At 41.0% G+C, this 19309-nt stretch overlaps 1 protein-coding gene across 1 annotated transcript; it reads left to right on the top strand.

Annotated features, from left to right (window-relative positions):
• Positions 1-419: 419 nt before the first annotated feature.
• LOC128889270 (spidroin-1-like) lies at positions 420-5209 on the top strand. The gene is made up of 4 exons (XM_054146730.1): positions 420-596; positions 2755-3055; positions 3161-3547; positions 3641-5209. Exons 1-4 carry the CDS (start codon positions 585-587, stop codon positions 3796-3798), a joined length of 858 nt encoding a protein of 285 aa, XP_054002705.1. The 5' UTR covers positions 420-584; the 3' UTR covers positions 3799-5209.
• The last annotated feature ends 14100 nt before the right edge of the window (positions 5210-19309 follow it).

Genomic DNA, 19309 nt, shown 5'->3' with positions numbered 1-19309 from the left:
AAGAAAAACCGAATCTAGGACAAAGATGACGACTCGATCGAGGTACCAATTGTCTGATGTACCTGCAGGCCAATGGAGAAGACCCCGAAACGAGCCGACACACGTCTGTGACGAAGTTTCGTGCGTCGTTCTCGCGGCAAACTGCGCGCACCACGCCTGCACGAGAGAGCTGGACAACGTAGGTGACCAGGTAACCCGGGTGGTGCCTGGTTGCACTTGGTGCGGCCCGTAGATGCCTGAGCGCTTAGGGCAGGATGGTGGGGCGGGTGGAGTAGGAGGCTGTTCGTTAGACACGTTGTACCCCGCGAGCAACCTACAACTAGCAACCTCTATCGCCTGCCGCAAAGGGGGGACCCCCCTTTGGCCCCAAAGCAGCTGGTGGGACTATGCCTTCGTCTATGCCTAGTCCGCTAGCACGGCGTGGATTATAGTTTTTCTGGGGGGAGGGTGGTGGAGCGCCTTGCTTTCGAAAGGATGGTGATTGTGGAGCGTAGCCAGAGTAGAGTTAGGCGTATATAAGGCCCGTCGGCCCGGCCCAAGTCAGTCATTCACCGGACTACCAGCCCACCACACACATACCAAACATGAAGACCTTTGTGAGTATCCACTACGGGGTTGGTGATTCCACGGGGTGTTCGGGTATTCGAATTTTCACGGATTTTCCGCGACTATCGGGATTAAAGTCTTAAACACTTGCTCTGCAACGTGTTGCGACTCGTTGTCTCGAACGTTTCTCACTTTTACGTCGAAGTTCACAGTAGAGATTAATATATATTGCCTCGGTGGCAATCGAATTTCCAATTCCTTTACACGATTTCATTGTTTAAAGAACGATACCGGACCGTCTCGAGACACAAGCCTTGGTCTTTTCTCGAGTCGTTGAATAGATATTCAACGCGGTAGCTGCTCGACTCGATCGGATGATAAATCGGGTATCTCTCCGGTTACTTTCCTAACGATACAAGTAAACCGATCTCGGTGTTCCTGGGTTACGAGACATCGCGACGACAGAGTGGTAACTCAATGTCACGGCTCGGGTGCTCTTGCGTCCTCTTTGCTCCTTGGGGCTAACAAACGGACAGAATTTGCCCTTCTATCGCGCTCCATTCATGCAACGAGAAGTCCCGTCGCACGGTACACTGACCGCGTCATGAAACCGGTTGTTGTAGTATCATCGTCATTCAGCAACGACCGGTTCTCTCCACGGTGCATCTTCATTCACGAACACCATTTGCCATCTCGCTGTTACTCTTGTTCGTGGTTTCCTCGAGTCATCTCCATCGATCTCGAACGATTTCTCTGCCGATTTGTCGCGATCGTTTGACCCCCAGCATCTGAAAATCACGATTAAACTTATCATTCCGCGTCACCTTCGCGATCTCGATGCAAAGTGAGCCTAGGAATCGTTTCGAAATCGTCGTGTGTCGATCGCGAGAACGCTCGGTCGAGCACGTCGCACGGGTGCCTCGTTCCGCGTAAACGGGATGTGAAAGTTTCGCCAAGTCGTTGGAATATGCATAATACCAGGCCGATGCGGTGCCATTTAAGTGCAACTTAAGTCCCCGGGCAGCACGCTTCCAACCGTTCAATCTTCCGCGATTACGACCAAGTCCGCACCCGTTCGTCGCGATTTTCTCCAGCTACGGCGTCGATCGATTCGTGGTACAACGTCTCGACCGGTCGTTTCCAGCAATAGGAAGAAAAATCGCGTTTGAGCATTCCGTCGCGATCCCACGAAAGCGATCTCAGGGAGTTTAGTTTCTCGAACCTCTTCGATTACGAGCTAATCACGAGATAAAGCTCTTTGCTCGTATTCGCGATCAGAAGTTTTATTCGCATCGCTGATCAACTCTACCGATTCAGGGTCCTCTTCGAGCGGCCCACTCGACTTCTCGCGAAAAATTATGCACCTCCGATTGCTAATGGTCAGTCTTAATTTTCGACTCTAACCTCGCGATTGCGTAAGACGTGGTCTCTTTGACCACCGAGCCAGCCTATTCACGGCCCTATCGGCCTACGAGACGGAATTTCATCCCCTAATATGGTCGTTAGGCGTGGCGACGGGTTCGATCGGTGGTGGGGCAGCTTAGGACACAGTCCCGCGAAAGCGTAATGGGTTCGCGATCTCCACGGTTGCGAAACGTTACGTTTTCGCGTTCCTTTTTTTTCGAGCACGGTGGATTCACACGTTACGAAATCTCAGCGACTCGATATTAACTGGAACGGTTGCGTCGGTGCTTTCACGCTCGACGCGGTCGAGAGCCGATCGGGATCGGTTTCCCGGGTGACGCGGAATCGTTTCCCGATTGGAACTACGCGCCAACATCAAAAGTGAAAGCCGCGGTTATGCTAGACCCGGGGTCCGTGGTAATCGACCACCAGCCAATGGGAGTCTGCATCCGCGACGATAGTAACGACTCTTCCGTAAACCGATATACAGTCTCGCGTAACGTTTTAAAATCCAGACTGCCGATTACCGACACTCGAAGCGCGGTTAGAGAATTCTTTCTTAGAACGGGCTGATCAAAGAGGATTCGAACTCGATTAAGTTGCTCCATGTATCGGTACTACTAGAAGAGCTAACATTAATCTACTCTAAAAATAGTACGTTCTCTCGTAAAGCATTACCGTTTGTCTCTCTATTCGCGTCGTTTTTCCACTCGGTGGTTTCACCAGTCGATACTATCGACGAACGAGAGGCACCTGGTGCATCTCCAGGAGGATTCTTACGAGCCAATCCGTTCCCTGTCGCAGGTTGTGTTCGCCTGTCTGGCAGTGGCGACGGCCCGCGCCGGAATCGCCCATGGAGGTGGCATCGCTCTTGCCGGTGGTCATGGCATTGGAGGCTATGGAGGCCTGGGCATCGGCAGAGGTTTGGGAGGAATCGCCAGTGGCGCTAGTCTGACTGGAGGACTTGCCGCGGGTGCGGGTACCGCGAACGCTCTCCAACAGAGCGGTGCGTCCAGCTTGGGATCCGGTGGACTCGGTGTCAACTATGCTGCTGGTGCTGCGTCGGCGGCTGGCGCTGCTGGTGTACAACAGATCGTCTCTGGTGGTGCGTAACCACGTGGATAGTTCCGTTACGCCGAACATTAAACTCGTTCGCACGCGAGGATTACCGCGAAAGGGACCTACGTTCATCTGGTTTGTTCTCGTGCAGGAGTGCTCGGCGGCAGGGCTGACATTGGCTCCGCCGAAGGACCCAAAGCCAACGTTGGACCCCAGACCGGACCCTCTGACCTGGTTGGACCCCAAGAAGGAGCCAAGAGCGTAGGTGGACCCCGTACTGGACCATCCAGCTTGATCGGTGCTGCTGCTGGCCCCACCACCGTCCTCGGTAGCTCCGGTGGTACCGCCACCATTGTAGGACCATCCCAAGGAACGGCTAACCTGGTCGGACCATCCAACGGTGGTGTCAACTTCTGGGCTGGAAGCGGAAACGTAAACGGTGATGATGGTAGCTCTGGTGCCGCTGCTGCTGCCGCGCCCGCCTCTGGTCTCGGCGGTGGTGCTCTTAGCGGTGGTGCTCTTGGTCTCGGTGGCGCTGGTCTGTATAATCATCCTATTACATCACCGATTCGATAAATCAGCTCTAGCTGTTTAGACTATTCTATAATCGTACCGGGTTTGGGTATTACAGGTGCCATCGCTGTTGTGGGTGGAGGAGCTGGAGGCATCGCTGGTGGACTCGGCGGACACGACGGTGGTGTTGCTGTGATCAACGGACCGTCTGGCGCCATCCACGCCGGACTCGGCTCCCACGGAGCCATCATCCCCGGGGTACTCGGCAAGTACTAGACGTTCTAAGGCCCCAGCGATCTCGGCTCGGCGACGGCGGCATTCCCACCACAGTCACATACCGGTCTCAAACGATCCTCAAACGCGCTCAACGTCTTCTTCCCAAAGCTTCGTCCAACCTAGGAACATGGTCAAAGCGCCGGCGTTAGTGGTGTAGTCGGTATATAGTCGGAGTATTAATCGCAAGTCCAGTCGGTATATATCGAGACACGGTGTACATGCGCGAGCCGAAAGCCCCGACACGCTGACCCCGTGCCATCGATCTCGGGTTTTCGAGCCCCCACTCCCCCTTAACAATTGGAAGGTGTTAATCGCGGCCCAGGCCATTCGTGATCCGCGGCGCCGTTTCGACCACTCCCTTTTTGTCGACGCGACCCGTCCATAGCGCGAACGCGCATTGCACACGGGTCGAAAGTTTAGTCAATTTCGTTTTTCATCAACTGGTTTACCCGACATCAGGACAACGCCGAGCGGTGCCGCGATTGCCAGCCGCGATTTCTACCCTCATTGCGACGCGAGACGATCCACAAAGTCGCGATCAACCGGGCGACTAAACCTCTCAAAACTGATCGGCATTACGGTTGTCGAGCGGGTCGTAGCTTTCGCGAAACGTAAAACTTAGATCCTCTACTCGCGCACGAAAAACTAAAAAACAAAACCTCGAGTCAACGCAAGCACGTTGGACCCGGCTGCCCCCGCCATTGGACCCAGCGAGTGGACAAGCTTTGGCGCTTCGTCGTTGGACCAACTGGGTCTGTTCTGTTTTCTGAACGTCCATCCAGTTGCTCCAATTGCACACTTCTATTAATTTTTTTTCTCTCTCGCGATCTGTCCACCATCCGCAAAGGCCGCCGTTCTTCACACATGTTTACTACTCTCTCTTTTTTTTTTTCTTCTCTCTACTCTTCCGATGAACCGCCACGGACAGATCGTCACCGATCGCGTTCGTCGCTGGTTCACAAGTTGTTATACTTACCACCGCACTCAAGCATACATATTATTATTACATTACTCGTCCATGCGCATAATATGTTTTCTCTTTATATATATATATACATGTATACATACTATTACTACTATTCCTTCGCGTATATATATATATGAACACATAGCCACACGCGCGCACACACACTATTACTATATGTGTACTCGTATATAGACACACAATACACATATATTATATAATCGTGTTATATGTTAGTGAAAGAGAGAGACCGGTAGATTATGGTAGGTCAGCCCTTCCCGTGAGTGAATGAATGTAAATAGATGGCGCGCCGCTGCCGGCCCCCGACCCCGCCCGCCCTCGTCATACCCTTTCTTTGCGATCACGACTAGCACCCCACCACCACCATAGATAGATACCACATATTTATAGCGTTTATACATTTATACAATACTTTATATAAAATAAAGCATCAGTATTTAAAACTCACTCTCGCAATTATTTCATTGTCCCCTGAAACGTCGAATAATCTTCGCCAAATCGATGCGATCGTGGTGATCATCGTCACGTTTAACAGTCTACCTGAAAATTCAAAATAAATTAACGATTTATCGTGGTCAATTGTAGTACAATGGCATTAAAATTTACATTATTCATTTATTTGTTTTACTACTTGATCCTAACACTGAGGCAAAGAGAATGGAAATACTCGAGGACATGGATGCAGACAGCAAAATGAAAGTGCCTTGAAAATTAAACATGAGTTAATATTCTATTTCAAGGATAATCAAATGTCACTGCGACTAATTGTAAGCTTTCAACAATCTGTTAAATGCTACTACTTATGCATTGGATCATGTTTGGGGCTATCAAAAATTTAGGAACAGATAAATATAAGATTGGCAACACTCATTATTATAGTGTATTATCAGTGAAGATATATAATTATCAATTATTCCAAAGATATTAATAAAAATAGATGCTTGTAAATATAAATAATAAAGTAGATAATTGTATTCATATTTGTTGTTCTTTAACGTTTATCAAAGAACCTTATAATTAAACATTCAGACCTTGAAATAAACCTGTTTATTCGAATGTTCTGAATCTCCAAGAAATCAAATATTACTTAAAGCAAAGGAGAAAAAACAGAAACTTAAATTACAACATGAAATACATAATAACTCGTCCAAGTTTGATTAAGTCGTTATTTACTCCTCATATCGACGTAACTCTTACTATTTTGCATTCCATAAGAAACGATAAACTATTCGACAGTCTGGTAAAGCATTTAAACTCATAACCATTTCATCCTGACATTCGAGGTCTGAAACTCCACGAACGCGACCCGAATACGACCTTCAATCAAAACGATTTGCGAAGAGCAAACAGCTCCCACGGAACGTCGTTCTCCCTTGGCGAGCTCAAAAGGCTGTCGTCGCTCCCAAAAGTTTACTCGCCGTCGTGCATTATCGAATAGCTACTATGGTTTAACGTTGTTGAGGCGATTATTCGACTTTCACGGGACGATGAACTGTACCAGTCATGAACGCAGCTCAGTCATCCGCGGGAGATGGGACAAGGGTGACGCTGGCTCAGGCCGAACGAAAACTGGAAGTTCCATTAATCGTTGTCAGGGAACTGTCACGAAATAAGGTAAGAATATTAATAATTCAAATAGGATTATTTGACCGAAGTTAACTTGCTAACTCCCTCTATCCATCGCTCCTTCAACTCTTTGTAATCTGGAAAAGTTCTCTACGAATTTCTAAAATATTTCTCCTGGAAGTCACTCCACCTTTGACTCGACTCTCTCGTTCATTTCATTCCATTTCTATAAATGGGCAGGGTTTTTTGGGTTTCTTGGAATGGATGCATCAGCAAGTTTAATATTTATTGTAGCATTTCTGACTTTGTTGTGATTCAGTTAATTCTTTTTAAGTAAGATGGTCTGAAGAGGGCCTTCAAGGTTCGTTGAAATTATGTGTTACCTTTGAAACCAAAACGGAGATTATATTATTTTAATTTTAATATGTTTGAATAAACGTAGGTATGACAAATAGTTACCATAATTATTCAGTGAAAGACAAAAGGTACAAGATATCGATTATCTAAATCTTATTACTATGCTATACAATTGTAATACAGATATATTCATATATAAATCTGTTCTGATGATTCTAAACAAGAATGATCATTTATTCCCTGAATCTAAGATACCCGATGGACTGCATTCAGAACAATAACAAAATATTTTGCTGGAGAACACTTGAATGAATTTGCACAATTTCTACGTTAACAATAATTCTAAGTACTTCCATATTAAAATTCTAAATTAATTAGAATTCTATGAAATCTTCCCTTGACAACTGACAACTTCCCTTTAACCGAGCAAATCAAATAAACATTAGATCCCTTGAAGGCTCTGGATCGACACCGCTTATTTCCTAACGTAACAATCTTAAATTAAATTACTTTCGAAAGAACAGCCCGCAACGAGTCGCGTTCCAATTCATTAAACTTGGCCGAAGGTAGTTTTCTCCCCCAATCAGAAGTCGATAAACTTTGGACAAAGGGCAATTTCAACGGTAACCGTAGCGCTGGATCGGCCACTTCACGGAAAACTTACGCCAGGATCAGTCAGAGAGTGGAACTGACCAAGAAAGATATCCGTTCTCGATGCGTTTAAGGGACCGAGACTCTAACGAAACATTAAACTCGAAATCGACCGCCTGTTGCTTACGGTTCGCTGCACCCCGATCGTCCGGATCTGGTTTGCTAACGACAGATTTGTCAAGAGCCGTCAGCTCGTTAGAAAGTTCCACGTTCGAATCGAAATTGCCCGTTTACGCGCTAATGACCCCTCGCGTCGCGTGTCTCCGCCCCGTGAGTGAAATTTCGACCGCGTGACTTCCCCTTGTTCCTTTTATCCAATAATGGATGTCGAGAAACATGCATCGGTACGTAATTTATTTGGGCAATGATTTACTAAAAAACGTGGTCGTTGGAATTGTTCATTGTAAACTTTGTTGCGGGTACTTTGAAAATGTTACGTGAAAGATATCATACTTGGAATATTCATAGAGTTGGAAATACTTCGTATTTATGAAGCTTTTACGAAGTTACGAGGGTATGAAGTATCGAAGTTATGAATTTTTTATGAAGCTATTTATGAAGTGGTCACACGATGTGGCAATCATCATTCGAAATTTCATGATATTCTGAGAAATCATTCTTGAGATGTAAGGCAAACAAACGTCAACATTCATAAATACACGTATCCATACATGCAGAATGTTAATAAATATCTAATGCATATTATTGCCTCACACGAAAAGAAGTCAACAAGAAATTCCATTTCACTTCTTGAATAAAGAATACAATCAACTGCAACATACGTAAACATGCATACATACAGACATTCAATTGTAGAAAAGAAACAATAACTAAAGATATCTGACAAATGAACCATATATCAAACATTCTTACAATTTAACAAATGCATTCTATGAAATATGAAAAATATTCCCTTCAAAAATTTAATTCACTCTATTCAACTCTGTACAAAATATTTGCTATATGCAAACTTTATATAACTCTGTACAAAATAAACACTGCCATATTAATTAATTCTAGTGTAACATAAATTTGTTTAAACGTTTCAGCAACTGGCATCCCGATACCAATCAAAATGGCGAATCGACCTCGAGAGTTCGACGTACATAATCCGCAAATCCACGCAGAATCTATTCTACCGGAAGTGGAGCGTCGAACAGCAGGTTACGCGAGCGTCACAAAGGTAACTCTAAGCTACGACGATGGTCTTTCCTTTCCTACGAGGTGCCAACATTAAACGGTAATTGGTTCATCGATGATTACAGAGGGATCCGTTCGTCGCTTTTGTAAGCTGTACACGGATCGATACTTGCGAGGATGATCAAGAGGATGAACAATGGACGCTTTGTGGAATAATATCCAGACTGCGGGGGCGTTGCAACCTCGCGACGAGGACCTTTTAATTGAACAGGTTTTCGGATGAGAGAGTCGCGTGAAATGGGCCAAACTGGAAACTCGTACGACGAGCATCAAAAGCTGAGTTAGGGGATTCTCTATAGAAACTCTGTTTCTAAACTTCCACCTTCGCGGTAATAGAAAATGAGAAAATGCGGGGTCTTTGGCTGGGCATACTGGAGAGCGTTTGGAAAGTTTCGAAAAATGTTTTGTTATTTAGAATAGCTGTACACCAGTACGTTTGGAAGCTTTTAGAGTGCGTAGGAGCAGGATATGTTCAAGCTTTCACATTGATTTTCTAGCGGGGACTCCGAGTTCTTTTATAGATTAGATTCGAAACAATACTTTCGCTTTGAATGACTGAATTTAGATGGCTGGTCGGATGATGGTATTATAGTTATTTATTTAAATAGATAGTGAATCTTTTGTTAGCAATGTTGTAGTAAACTGCAATATATATATTATTAAAATTTGTGTTTAAGAGAAATCATCATAAGTAAATGCATTCAGTGATAGTTGAAAATTGTATGGTGGTGTAGTGTACATATAAAAATTAAACAATATTAGAGAACAATAATGGAGCTACAAAAGATATGAACATAATTAGAAACATTATTAAAAATTACAAATTATTGATCAATCTAAAAGTTGTTTAAAATAAAGTGTAATTACGACGAAGTGTTTATTGCTAAATATTTTCAACCATACAATTTTTATCAAAATAAGAAGAAAACACGTAATATTTCTTAACGAAGGACACTTATATACCGTTTGTTAATAGAGAAACTATCGAAAAAAACAATTAAGTAAAATACTAATACTGCGAAGAATCTGTAATAATTTAAGAACGAGGCACTATAGTGGAACACTATAATGTAAAAATAAACTTCCACTAAATGCTTAAATCTATAGAAATCAGTTCCACTATAGTTCCTTATATTTTTTTATATTTATTATTATTGTGTTAAGAGGACTTCATATATTTGAACATAGAGTACTTATGCTTTGTGCATTATGTTTTGATAGCCAACAAACTATAGTTCTTCTTTATTTAAACTTTGAGTTCATCAAAGATTCTAGACTTTTTTACTTTAATATACAACAGTAAATTCAAACCTAATTAGCAAAAACTCTCTTCCTGAATATAAAGCTTATCGCTCATTCCACGTTTCAATCACACCGCAGCGCTACTTAAGGAATAAATTAAACACGCAACTTGTTGAATTGTATTATAAAAGTTTGACAGAAAGCTATTTTTAAAATCTATGAAGAATTAATCACTTTATATTAGCGGTAATGGGCGAAGAACACGTTTCGAGAAAACAATTTGTGTTGATTGTCTCAGTATAAAATCTGTACCTTTTCAAATTTCGTCTTATAATTTAACTTGATTATTCAACAGATGTTGATGAATGAAATTATACCAAAACAAATTTCTATTTAACAAAGAATAAAATGTCCTTAAGAAATAACTAAGGACCCTTGAAAGATCAGTAAATAGATTCCTTAAAGATCCAGTAGATGGAGTCCTCGAAGTCTATCCTCGGGTGTTAAAATTCCAAGCTGAAGATGTGCTTGTCTCGAGCCCGATCTCATTTTCGATTAGGATATGACGTGGGAAAGAGAGAGTTTCGCAAATGATCGCGAGCAGCAGTTGCCAGCGAGAAGAGCTCAGGAATCCTCCGCTCGGGATCAGAAGTATTCTCGATCTCGATTGAAAGAGCATTAAGGCTGATCGTTCGACGCTGACCCATCATATTCGACGCAGGGAAAGAGGTTCGAACTTTCTAGCATCGGTCGGCCACAAATACGGCTTTAACCGTCCGCTAAAGGGACTTTAAATCTCTTCCAGGCTCCCGAGCGCCGGTGAACTCAACGAACGAGGCTTTCCCGGCTCTGCAGTTGACCGCGAATAAAATAAAAGCCATCGAGCGCCCGCTAACTCGCGGAATCCGATGGGAACCTCTTCGCGAACGTCTGAGCCGATCGACGATACCGCCAAAGAGGCAAAACGTGGTGTACTACCGTATTTTCCACTCATTTTTATTATCCCCCTCGAAAGTATCAGCCCATCGATTCTCTATAACAGTCGGGCACACTAAAACTCGAAGAACGCTATTTCTCGGAAAATGAAATTTCGATCTGAGTGAAAAGACAAGGATCTCCCAAGAATCTTGCTAGTAACTGTTTAAGTTCCTGGTTTCGAATGGTGATATTATAAATACAATTCGAGCAACGAAATTGTTGTAGCTCCAGGAGTGATTAAGTTCTAATTTTTTCTTTTCATATTCATATTGTTTCCATGTAGAACTGACATTGCGGCAATAATAAGGAATAGAATTTATACATTTCCCGAGTTAACTTTATCGGATCAGTTCGACAATGAAATCTAAATCCACCGTGAATTTTTTTTTTTTTATAGATTTAACGGCGCAACCGATTTGAAATTAGTGTTGCAAACCGTTTGCGTTCTTTGTTTTACCTACTCCACTATCTTTGTTTTACCTAGATTTACGGTTACATGCAACTAGTTTCAGAGTGGTTTGAAACTGGTTCAGTTGCGCCGTGTGCGATCAGCCTAAAGCTTAATGAATTCGTCTTAAAAAATACTATCGCATGGTATAAAAAAATATATATAGTTCCATTTGAGAAACGAAACTTGACCATCATATCTCCTCAAATAACAAAGTTAACAAAAATTCCTTCTCGCTGAAACATGAGCCCCATTTTACCATGCAATTTCCATATTTGAAATTTTGCATTCACCAATAGTTTTGGAATTAAAGCTCTGTATCACTTAGGCAATTTACTTGGAAATTAAAATCAAATAACATAGTGATGGTAAGAACGAATTGTCCACTTTTCCGTATGATATATGAATGGGTTAAGAGTGGAAGATGTAAAGTTATATCTTGTTATGTAGTGACGAGTGTTGAGACGATTTCAGGTGTTTAATACTGTTAAGGTTTTTGCGTAAGTTAGATTTAATTTGAGCTTTAATACGGAATTGCAGGTATTTAGGACAGTCCAAGATGTAAGTCGTTTATGTAAATATTTACTTCGATAGAGTATTCCTTGCTCTAATTGCATCCACGGCCACTTTTCCTGCGGATTGCTATAAAAGACGGTAACAGGAAGGCTGAAAGTGGATTTCGCGCGTGATAACGCTAATAGTTTCTGCCCCAGGGGGCACTTAAATAGTTAACGATGCGTTCTAAACTCTCTTATCCGCGAATGTGCTACCGACGTATCATTGCCCGCAAAGATAAAATGCTCTTATATTACCTACGCTTTATACTCCTCACTCTTTTAATATACTCTTTTCCCCCGTTTCATTGACAACTTCGTCGATTTTGCCTCTCTGCGGCTTCAACGAGCATTCGTGAATTTTACGACTGTCGTTCGCAGAGTAGGTCAAAATATACAATGAAATACGGAAACACATCTGTTTGGGATCCCAATAAATATGTTCGTAACAATGTATGGTTAAACGTAAATTAAAGTTTTATGTTCGACCAGCAACAGCTTCAACGTTGACGGCGAAGGTATTTGGGGGATTGCATCTATTCCTTGTTTATATGCAACTAGCAGGCCTCGGCACGGCTTCGCCCGTGCTAAGAATGAGTTGAATTTAGATTTTGATCTTAAAGTAATTTAAACTAATGCTAACATTTAGCGTAAGGGGCGTTGACAAAACTTACGTGGTCCAATATCTCGGAAACTATTAGGCCGTCGGTACACGAAGCAACTAAAACGAAACGTTTGCTGACTGAAATCACGAGCTAATTGTAGTAACCTATTGGTTAGTAATGATTTTCAATATTTTTAGAAGAAGCATGTACCGCTGTCCATGCAGTGTAATATTACAGCAAAGTCATATTCTCGGACGTTGCATGAACAAATATTGTTAATGTGTATTATAGGAGTTGATATTTAGTTCTCTAGAGCTGCTTTTTGCTGACAATAAACGTTAACTTGAAGAAAAACAAACATTACCATGCTATTACAGGTCAGTATTATTCAATTGTTCATATAAATATGTGTTTAGTAGCATAAAGACTCTTGTTTATATGTCAATGAGCCAGTAAACATTACCAAACTGAATTATATTAATTCATTTTTTACTAGCATGAATACAATACGTTATTTCTTGTGATACATCCTGTTAAAAATCTGACAACAAGAGACTTGCCTATGCTGTAGTATATTCTTCATTTATTTTGATATAGAAGTGTATTCTCATCCTTTTTGAATAAAATTTCTTGAATACATAAATTCATAAATTTCACAGTTCCACATTTTGTAAACACTTAATACATATCCATTGTAAAATAATCTTTTTTCTCTTTAAAAAAGTAAGGTATGAGTGAGATATAGAACTAAGGGAGCTTCCATGATAAATTAAAAAGAAATGAAAAATTCATGTCCGATGCAGGATTGTCTATTTACGAAGACAATGAAGAATTTATCAGTAATGAGTATGACTTTTGACCAGAAGCAGCGAATCGTGCGAATTGCCGTAAAAATGGTGGAAGAGGCTAGCTTGCGTCGCGTTATAGCGTTAGAACAGGCGTAGTCCTTTCACTCTCGGGGGTGTGCTATACCTACACGAGTTCCCAGAAGAATCTGCTCGCGAGGCGTGCGAGCCTGGGTTTTGCGGCCAAGGTCATTTCGTCACTGAATCTCCGATGAGACTGACGGTTTCATCGAACGGAACTGCGCTCGTGGATGCGTCCGTGATCCCCGTAGTCGATCCTCGCGTCGATATCCCACGCATAGATCTTTCAATTCCTTTCTTGATCGAATTCGGAAGGTTACATCGAACGATTAAATTTCACCTTTACCTCCTGGCAACATGCAACTATCACATTCATTGCTAAACGTGACCAATTATAAGCCTCCTTTATCCTTATTCTGGTCTAATGCACTCTTCTATCTTTCCTAATGCTACTGACTCTGTAAACTTTATATTTTCTCCTTCCTTGTCGATGCTCTCATTGATCCAGAGAACAGCTCCGTACTTATGGAAATGGAGATTCTTTTTTTATGGACTTGTTTATGTATTTAGCTCATTTTGCGTGTCTCACACCGAGTACTGACGAAAATAATCAAATTCTGAAGCTGAACATCGCGAACTTGTATCGTTAGGGCGAAGATAAAAATTATAAAATATGTTTTGAAATATCAATGTTGTAAATATGTATTGTATAAAATAAAAAGGTTTTCATCACTTTTTCAGAACCAGAAATAGAACTTGAAGGGACGTGAACTCACGTCAGCGGTCGCGGATGTGTTAATAATGGAATGAAACAATCTTAACGAGGATATTTCAATAGCGGATAATTAATTTGTAAAGATTATTTGTCAGTAAAATGTTTGTGCATGGACTAAAATAGCCCATTACATAACAATGTTCGAATAAAAAATTACAAAAATCACGCTTTTCTTCGGCCTCTTGACTGCGCATAACTTATTAATTTATTTATTCCTAAACTGCTTTCAAAATTTACTAGGACTTCTCCACCACCTACTTGACTAAATAACGACACGATTCAACCCCAGACAACGGTCAGCCACCGTTCGATAAATTGAAATTTGATTACCAGTGATCCTCACGAGGTGATTTGAATTAATTCGCGATGTCGTCGCGATGTTTATACGAGACCAGCATCGTAAAGGTTCGAGTAATCATCCTGATGGGATAGAGAATAGTAGCCTCTGGCCAATGAAACGGGTCGACTATAATAAAGTCACGAATTCGAGGAGCGTCGTTCCCGTGGCTTTGAATGGATATGAGAGTCCGTTGCTTGGACGTAGACCACTGAAGAGCGTTTCGTGAATTTTCATAACGTCGTCGAAACGGACCACCGTTTATATGGGTCGACGGACTGGTTCCTGTATCATTTTGAGCGAAGGAGGTACGCGTGTTCATACATAATTCAGTGTTTCATTCAGCCGCCGATTACATTTCTCATTTATGATCAAACAAGCCACGGGGTGTAACAGCAGCGTTTTGATTCACGTGGGTAATCGGTATTGTTTGGCAATGCAGCCGAGACGATAAATTACACGGTAATCGGTAGGTCAATTTTCGATTAAAGGCCCATTATGCGGAGAATTATCGAATCCTTTGATCTGTTGCTGGTTTACTGGATTACATGGATGTATAAATTTACACCACTTTACTCAAGAGGTATCGATAAACGAATCAAACATAAGTTTAGTATAATCTCGTTGCAAAATTTGCGAATAGGAATCGCATTACATTAAATAGTATAACTTTGGAAACGTGTCTTTTTTGGTATTATTACACTTGATTAATTCTTATAGCTTACTCGAAGCGTTCAGACCACTGCAAACATAAACGATCTTTCAAGACAGCCTTTAGAATTTTGTTTTTTGATGTATTCAATATATTCTTGTATTAATGCACATTGAATATGTTCAATTGGTATATTTTAAATAAAGTACACATGATTGTAATTAAATATAATTGAAACTGTCCATTACGCCATGTTGACAGACATATTCTATTAGTAAAAACAAAACCTTGAAGCCTCTTTTAGGAGACCATTTACTTTATACTCTTTTCACGTAACGCCTGCTCATATACTTTTCTCTAAATCTCTGTATATATACCATACTTTGGTTTGCTTTCTCGTGTGTTCTCAATAAGAAAACTTCAAGGAAACATTTTCATTGAAACCTTTTAAAAATTTGCCCTAGCATAAATTTATTCTACGTAATCAATAACACAATTTGCTCGACTCACGATATCTCCTCATATGAGACATCCGAGTGCAAAGGGTGTAAATAAAATAATTTAATACAGAACTTGAATCAAAATGACATTTGGTTTGCAAAAAATACCAACAATCACTCGCACTTGGTTAATTTCTCTCTTCTAAAATTTCTCACTTTCCCTATAGTTTCGATGCAAAATGGCCTCGAGAATGTCCCAAATTGGAAAACAATTCGGCCACGTTCGACTTTTCGCCACGGTTCCGCTCCAGGCCCCTAGTAGGCTACTTTGCTCCCATAAGAATCCCAATGTATTGCATCTGCGCCGCGGCGCAGACAATGACTGCAAATGTCAGTCTCACCATTAGCAGTGATCACGTTCAATCTCGACGGGGCGGCCGTTCCTCCTCGTTCGTTCTATCCAGCAACGAATTTCAAGACGCCTAAGCGAACCTCCCATCGATGCAATGGCCCGTAAATCGTTGCTCGACTAATATCGCGCCAGAAAACGGATGCAAAGGTCCCACTCGCTACCGCGGTTCGTTCCACGCTTATGATCTCGTTTCGCTACGCTTTGTTCTATTACCCGTGACGTTCTCACATTAATTCGACCGTTCTCATAAGGATAGTAAACACGACGATAGAGATCGAGTCACTAGGGTACCCGAACTGTGTTCTGAGGCAATCAGGTTAATACGAGAGTGGATGTAGGTAAAGGTCACTTGAATTTTATGAAGAGCCTGTGGATTGCGATTAACTGTGTAGATCGCAATTTTTTACCCGTGATTCTGTTTAACACGTTGTTCGCCACGTCAGGAATGGGTGACAGGACTTTCCAGTAAGGAACCAAACAAATTAATTCAAAAAGTGAGACGATAATGAAAGTAAATTTGGATTGAATTTGTGAACTAAGTTGATTACGAAATTAAATACTACGACAAATGTTAAAATATCTAATCTTCAACAGTCTTGAGATGAACTTTTTACTTGCTAGAAATTTTTACAAGTTTTAGTCTGGCAGCCAACGTGTTAACTGAAGGAATGTAATGCTAGAAATACGGAAAGAATTGTAAAAAAACCACTGATCAATTCTTGTTATGGAAAATCATTGCTACTGAGCATTTACACAAGGTGTTCAATAATTGGAAGTGTAATCGAAGAGGAGATGATTCTAAGTCGAAAATGTAGAATAAAGTTTCAACACCACCGTATTCTTGCATTGTATATTACCATGATAAACATGTATTATCAAATTCATTGACCTAGTTGTACTGAAATTGTTGCGTGCCCCACGCATATTCAAAATTAATTTTCACGGAAAGGAAACCACCTGGACAGAGACTTCATTCTACATTTTTCTTTCATTTTTTTATGTAAAATCATTCTATCGCGTAGATTTCATCATCGTGGTACACATAATATCAAAAAGATTATTTCTTACCAACGAGAAGAAACTTGAATTCTTCCCTCTGCTATTTAATTCGTGACACATTTGAGCCATTCACTACACATATCGATTTCATAAAACAAAAAGTTGAGAAATGCGATCAAAATGGTCTCTGAAATAAATTATTTATTTTTCAGTGGCCAAAGAAATGTCGTTTAATGGTGTTAATCTTTATCATTCCGAAAAGTTATGACTATACCAAGTGCTTTGACACTTAAATTTAAGATTTTTCAAAAAGTGGAGTTGATTGATTTGTGCAGTGAACGTGTCATTGATCAAAGGTGTGACTTTATATTATAAGACAGGAGATCCAAATGTGTATCGATGTAGGCGCGATAATCAGAGCACTGCAGATCCCATCTTTCTTTGCAACCGTGGAGGAAAGGTCACGTTCGATGTGCTTACGCCCCACAGCTTCGTCTGCAGGCAATACGTGGCGGAGAAAACCGTATTAATCCCTGAGAACGTGACTCTTTCCCAGCCGTAATGCTAGCGCTCGACTTGGAGCTGCTTGCCGATCGGTTGCTTCACCTGTGAGGATGACGCGGCTCGACGCCCACGATTTTTCGAGGGGGAACACAGAGGTTGAAGAATCGCGGCGTGAGAGAATAAAAACGGCACGCGTGAACTATGCAAATAGCATTTACCAGCTCGTTTAAATACGGTCGATCATGCAGAGGTCAACGTCAGGAACTCGATACGAAATAATTATTTAGGAACAGTGTTCTCCCAAGCGTTATTCAATTATTAATTCTCTTATATTCTTTTGCCACTGAGTGTTCATCTGAGATAAATTTGTTAAAGTTTGTTGAGGAATGTAGATAATATGAAAGTTGAGTGTATAGTAGACTAGTGAGATATTTCATAGTGTTGAAAGGATAAAAGTAATTTTAATAGTAGTTTAATTGTATCAGATTCCTATTACCGAGATAATGCTGTAATAAGTGAAGTCGATTTACTACAACTGATTAAAAGCTTTAAACAAAAATAAATTTGGATATATGTTTTACTTGGAAATGTTTTACTTGCCTTTTTATTTGGAAAAGGTTAACATAAATGGTTGACGAAAAATATAAACGGTTTCTGTAAAACCTTGTACAGTTAGGAATGGATCAAAACCGTGTAAACCTAGTGTTACTATAAAATAGAATCGTGTAAACTCTCCACGAATGTTCGAAATGTTTGAGTAATTAATTATATTGGAATAGACTATCGAAATATCTTAAATAGAAAAATCTCCTATTAAAATGCCTGCCCATTGTTCGTTCACCAATATGTCCAACCATAAAGGGTTGAAGAACGTAGGCAGGAGACGGGGAATATGTGAACACCGCGAATAAAGACGCCGTCGTTTGAAACGCGCCTCTGGAACAAAAGAGCCAATTACGCGGACGTAAGAGTAACGTAATTAGTATGAGCTGCGATTCGCTGTGACGATAAATGGATGAATAAGTAGGATAACCGAACGTGATCATTAACCTCTCGGTGCGATTGGCCCGAGCGTTTCAGTTACACTGTGATTTTCCGTAATTTATACACTCGGTTGCGTCAATCTGTCCCTTGTGTAATCGTACTTCCAGCTTCTATTTTCTTTATTCCTTACTTCTTCCTTAAAATTAAATTGAAAATTTCTTAAAATTCTCTTGAGAATAAGGATTGATGTATTAATACAATAATACGATTACGTTCATTTCACGTTGCGAGCAAACAGTAAATCTACATATGTGTAATATCTGCATTCAATATTGTTACTGTGGATTTTATGCATTTGTAGCGTATCATAAAATATTCAACATACATGAAATACACATAATGTGAATTGAATATTTTCTACAATTAGCACATAATATTATTATTTAATTTTGCATTTGCGTACACACTTTCTGATTATATTTAGCACGTGTCTATTAGTTTACGTCATAGATGCATATAATTCAGTCCAATTAATACAGATTCGTTCTCTTATTCAGTCGAAAAATTTCAAGTAGATCCTTGTCTCTGAATTTGTAGTTTTCTTTGTGTAAAAACGGGGATCCAGGAAAGTCCGCCAGCTTACCTGTCCTACTTTCCACGCTATGATCTAGCGCGCGCACCCAAAGTATCGCGCAGTTAGGGGATAACGCGCAACTTATGATGGGATCGTGCTCGAATTTTAATTCCATGTTAACCGCGGACACGTCACGAGCTAAGCTACGTTTTAGAGCACGTATCGTCTTATTTAAATGAAAGGGATTTTGAAGAAATCTGAGTCATTTCTTTTATTTTAAACTTTAACAATTCCAACGTTATTCATGCTAGGAACAAAAATTCAATATTCATTGATCTTGAAGACACTGCTTGATGTGGTATACAAAAATACAAAAAGACAT

The sequence above is a fragment of the Hylaeus anthracinus genome, unplaced genomic scaffold, assembly GCF_026225885.1.
Source record: "Hylaeus anthracinus isolate JK02 unplaced genomic scaffold, UHH_iyHylAnth1.0_haploid 11997, whole genome shotgun sequence".
NCBI lineage: Eukaryota > Metazoa > Arthropoda > Insecta > Hymenoptera > Colletidae > Hylaeus > Hylaeus anthracinus.
The sequence above is the reverse complement of the archived record's forward strand: the minus strand, read 5'-3'. Positions and strand labels throughout refer to the sequence as shown.

Coding starts and splice junctions, on each gene's coding strand:
- LOC128889270 (XM_054146730.1), top strand. Junction 3,056..3,160: donor ACAACAGATCGTCTCTGGTG/GTGCGTAACCAC, acceptor GTTCTCGTGCAG/GAGTGCTCGGCGGCAGGGCT. Junction 3,548..3,640: donor TCTTGGTCTCGGTGGCGCTG/GTCTGTATAATC, acceptor TGGGTATTACAG/GTGCCATCGCTGTTGTGGGT.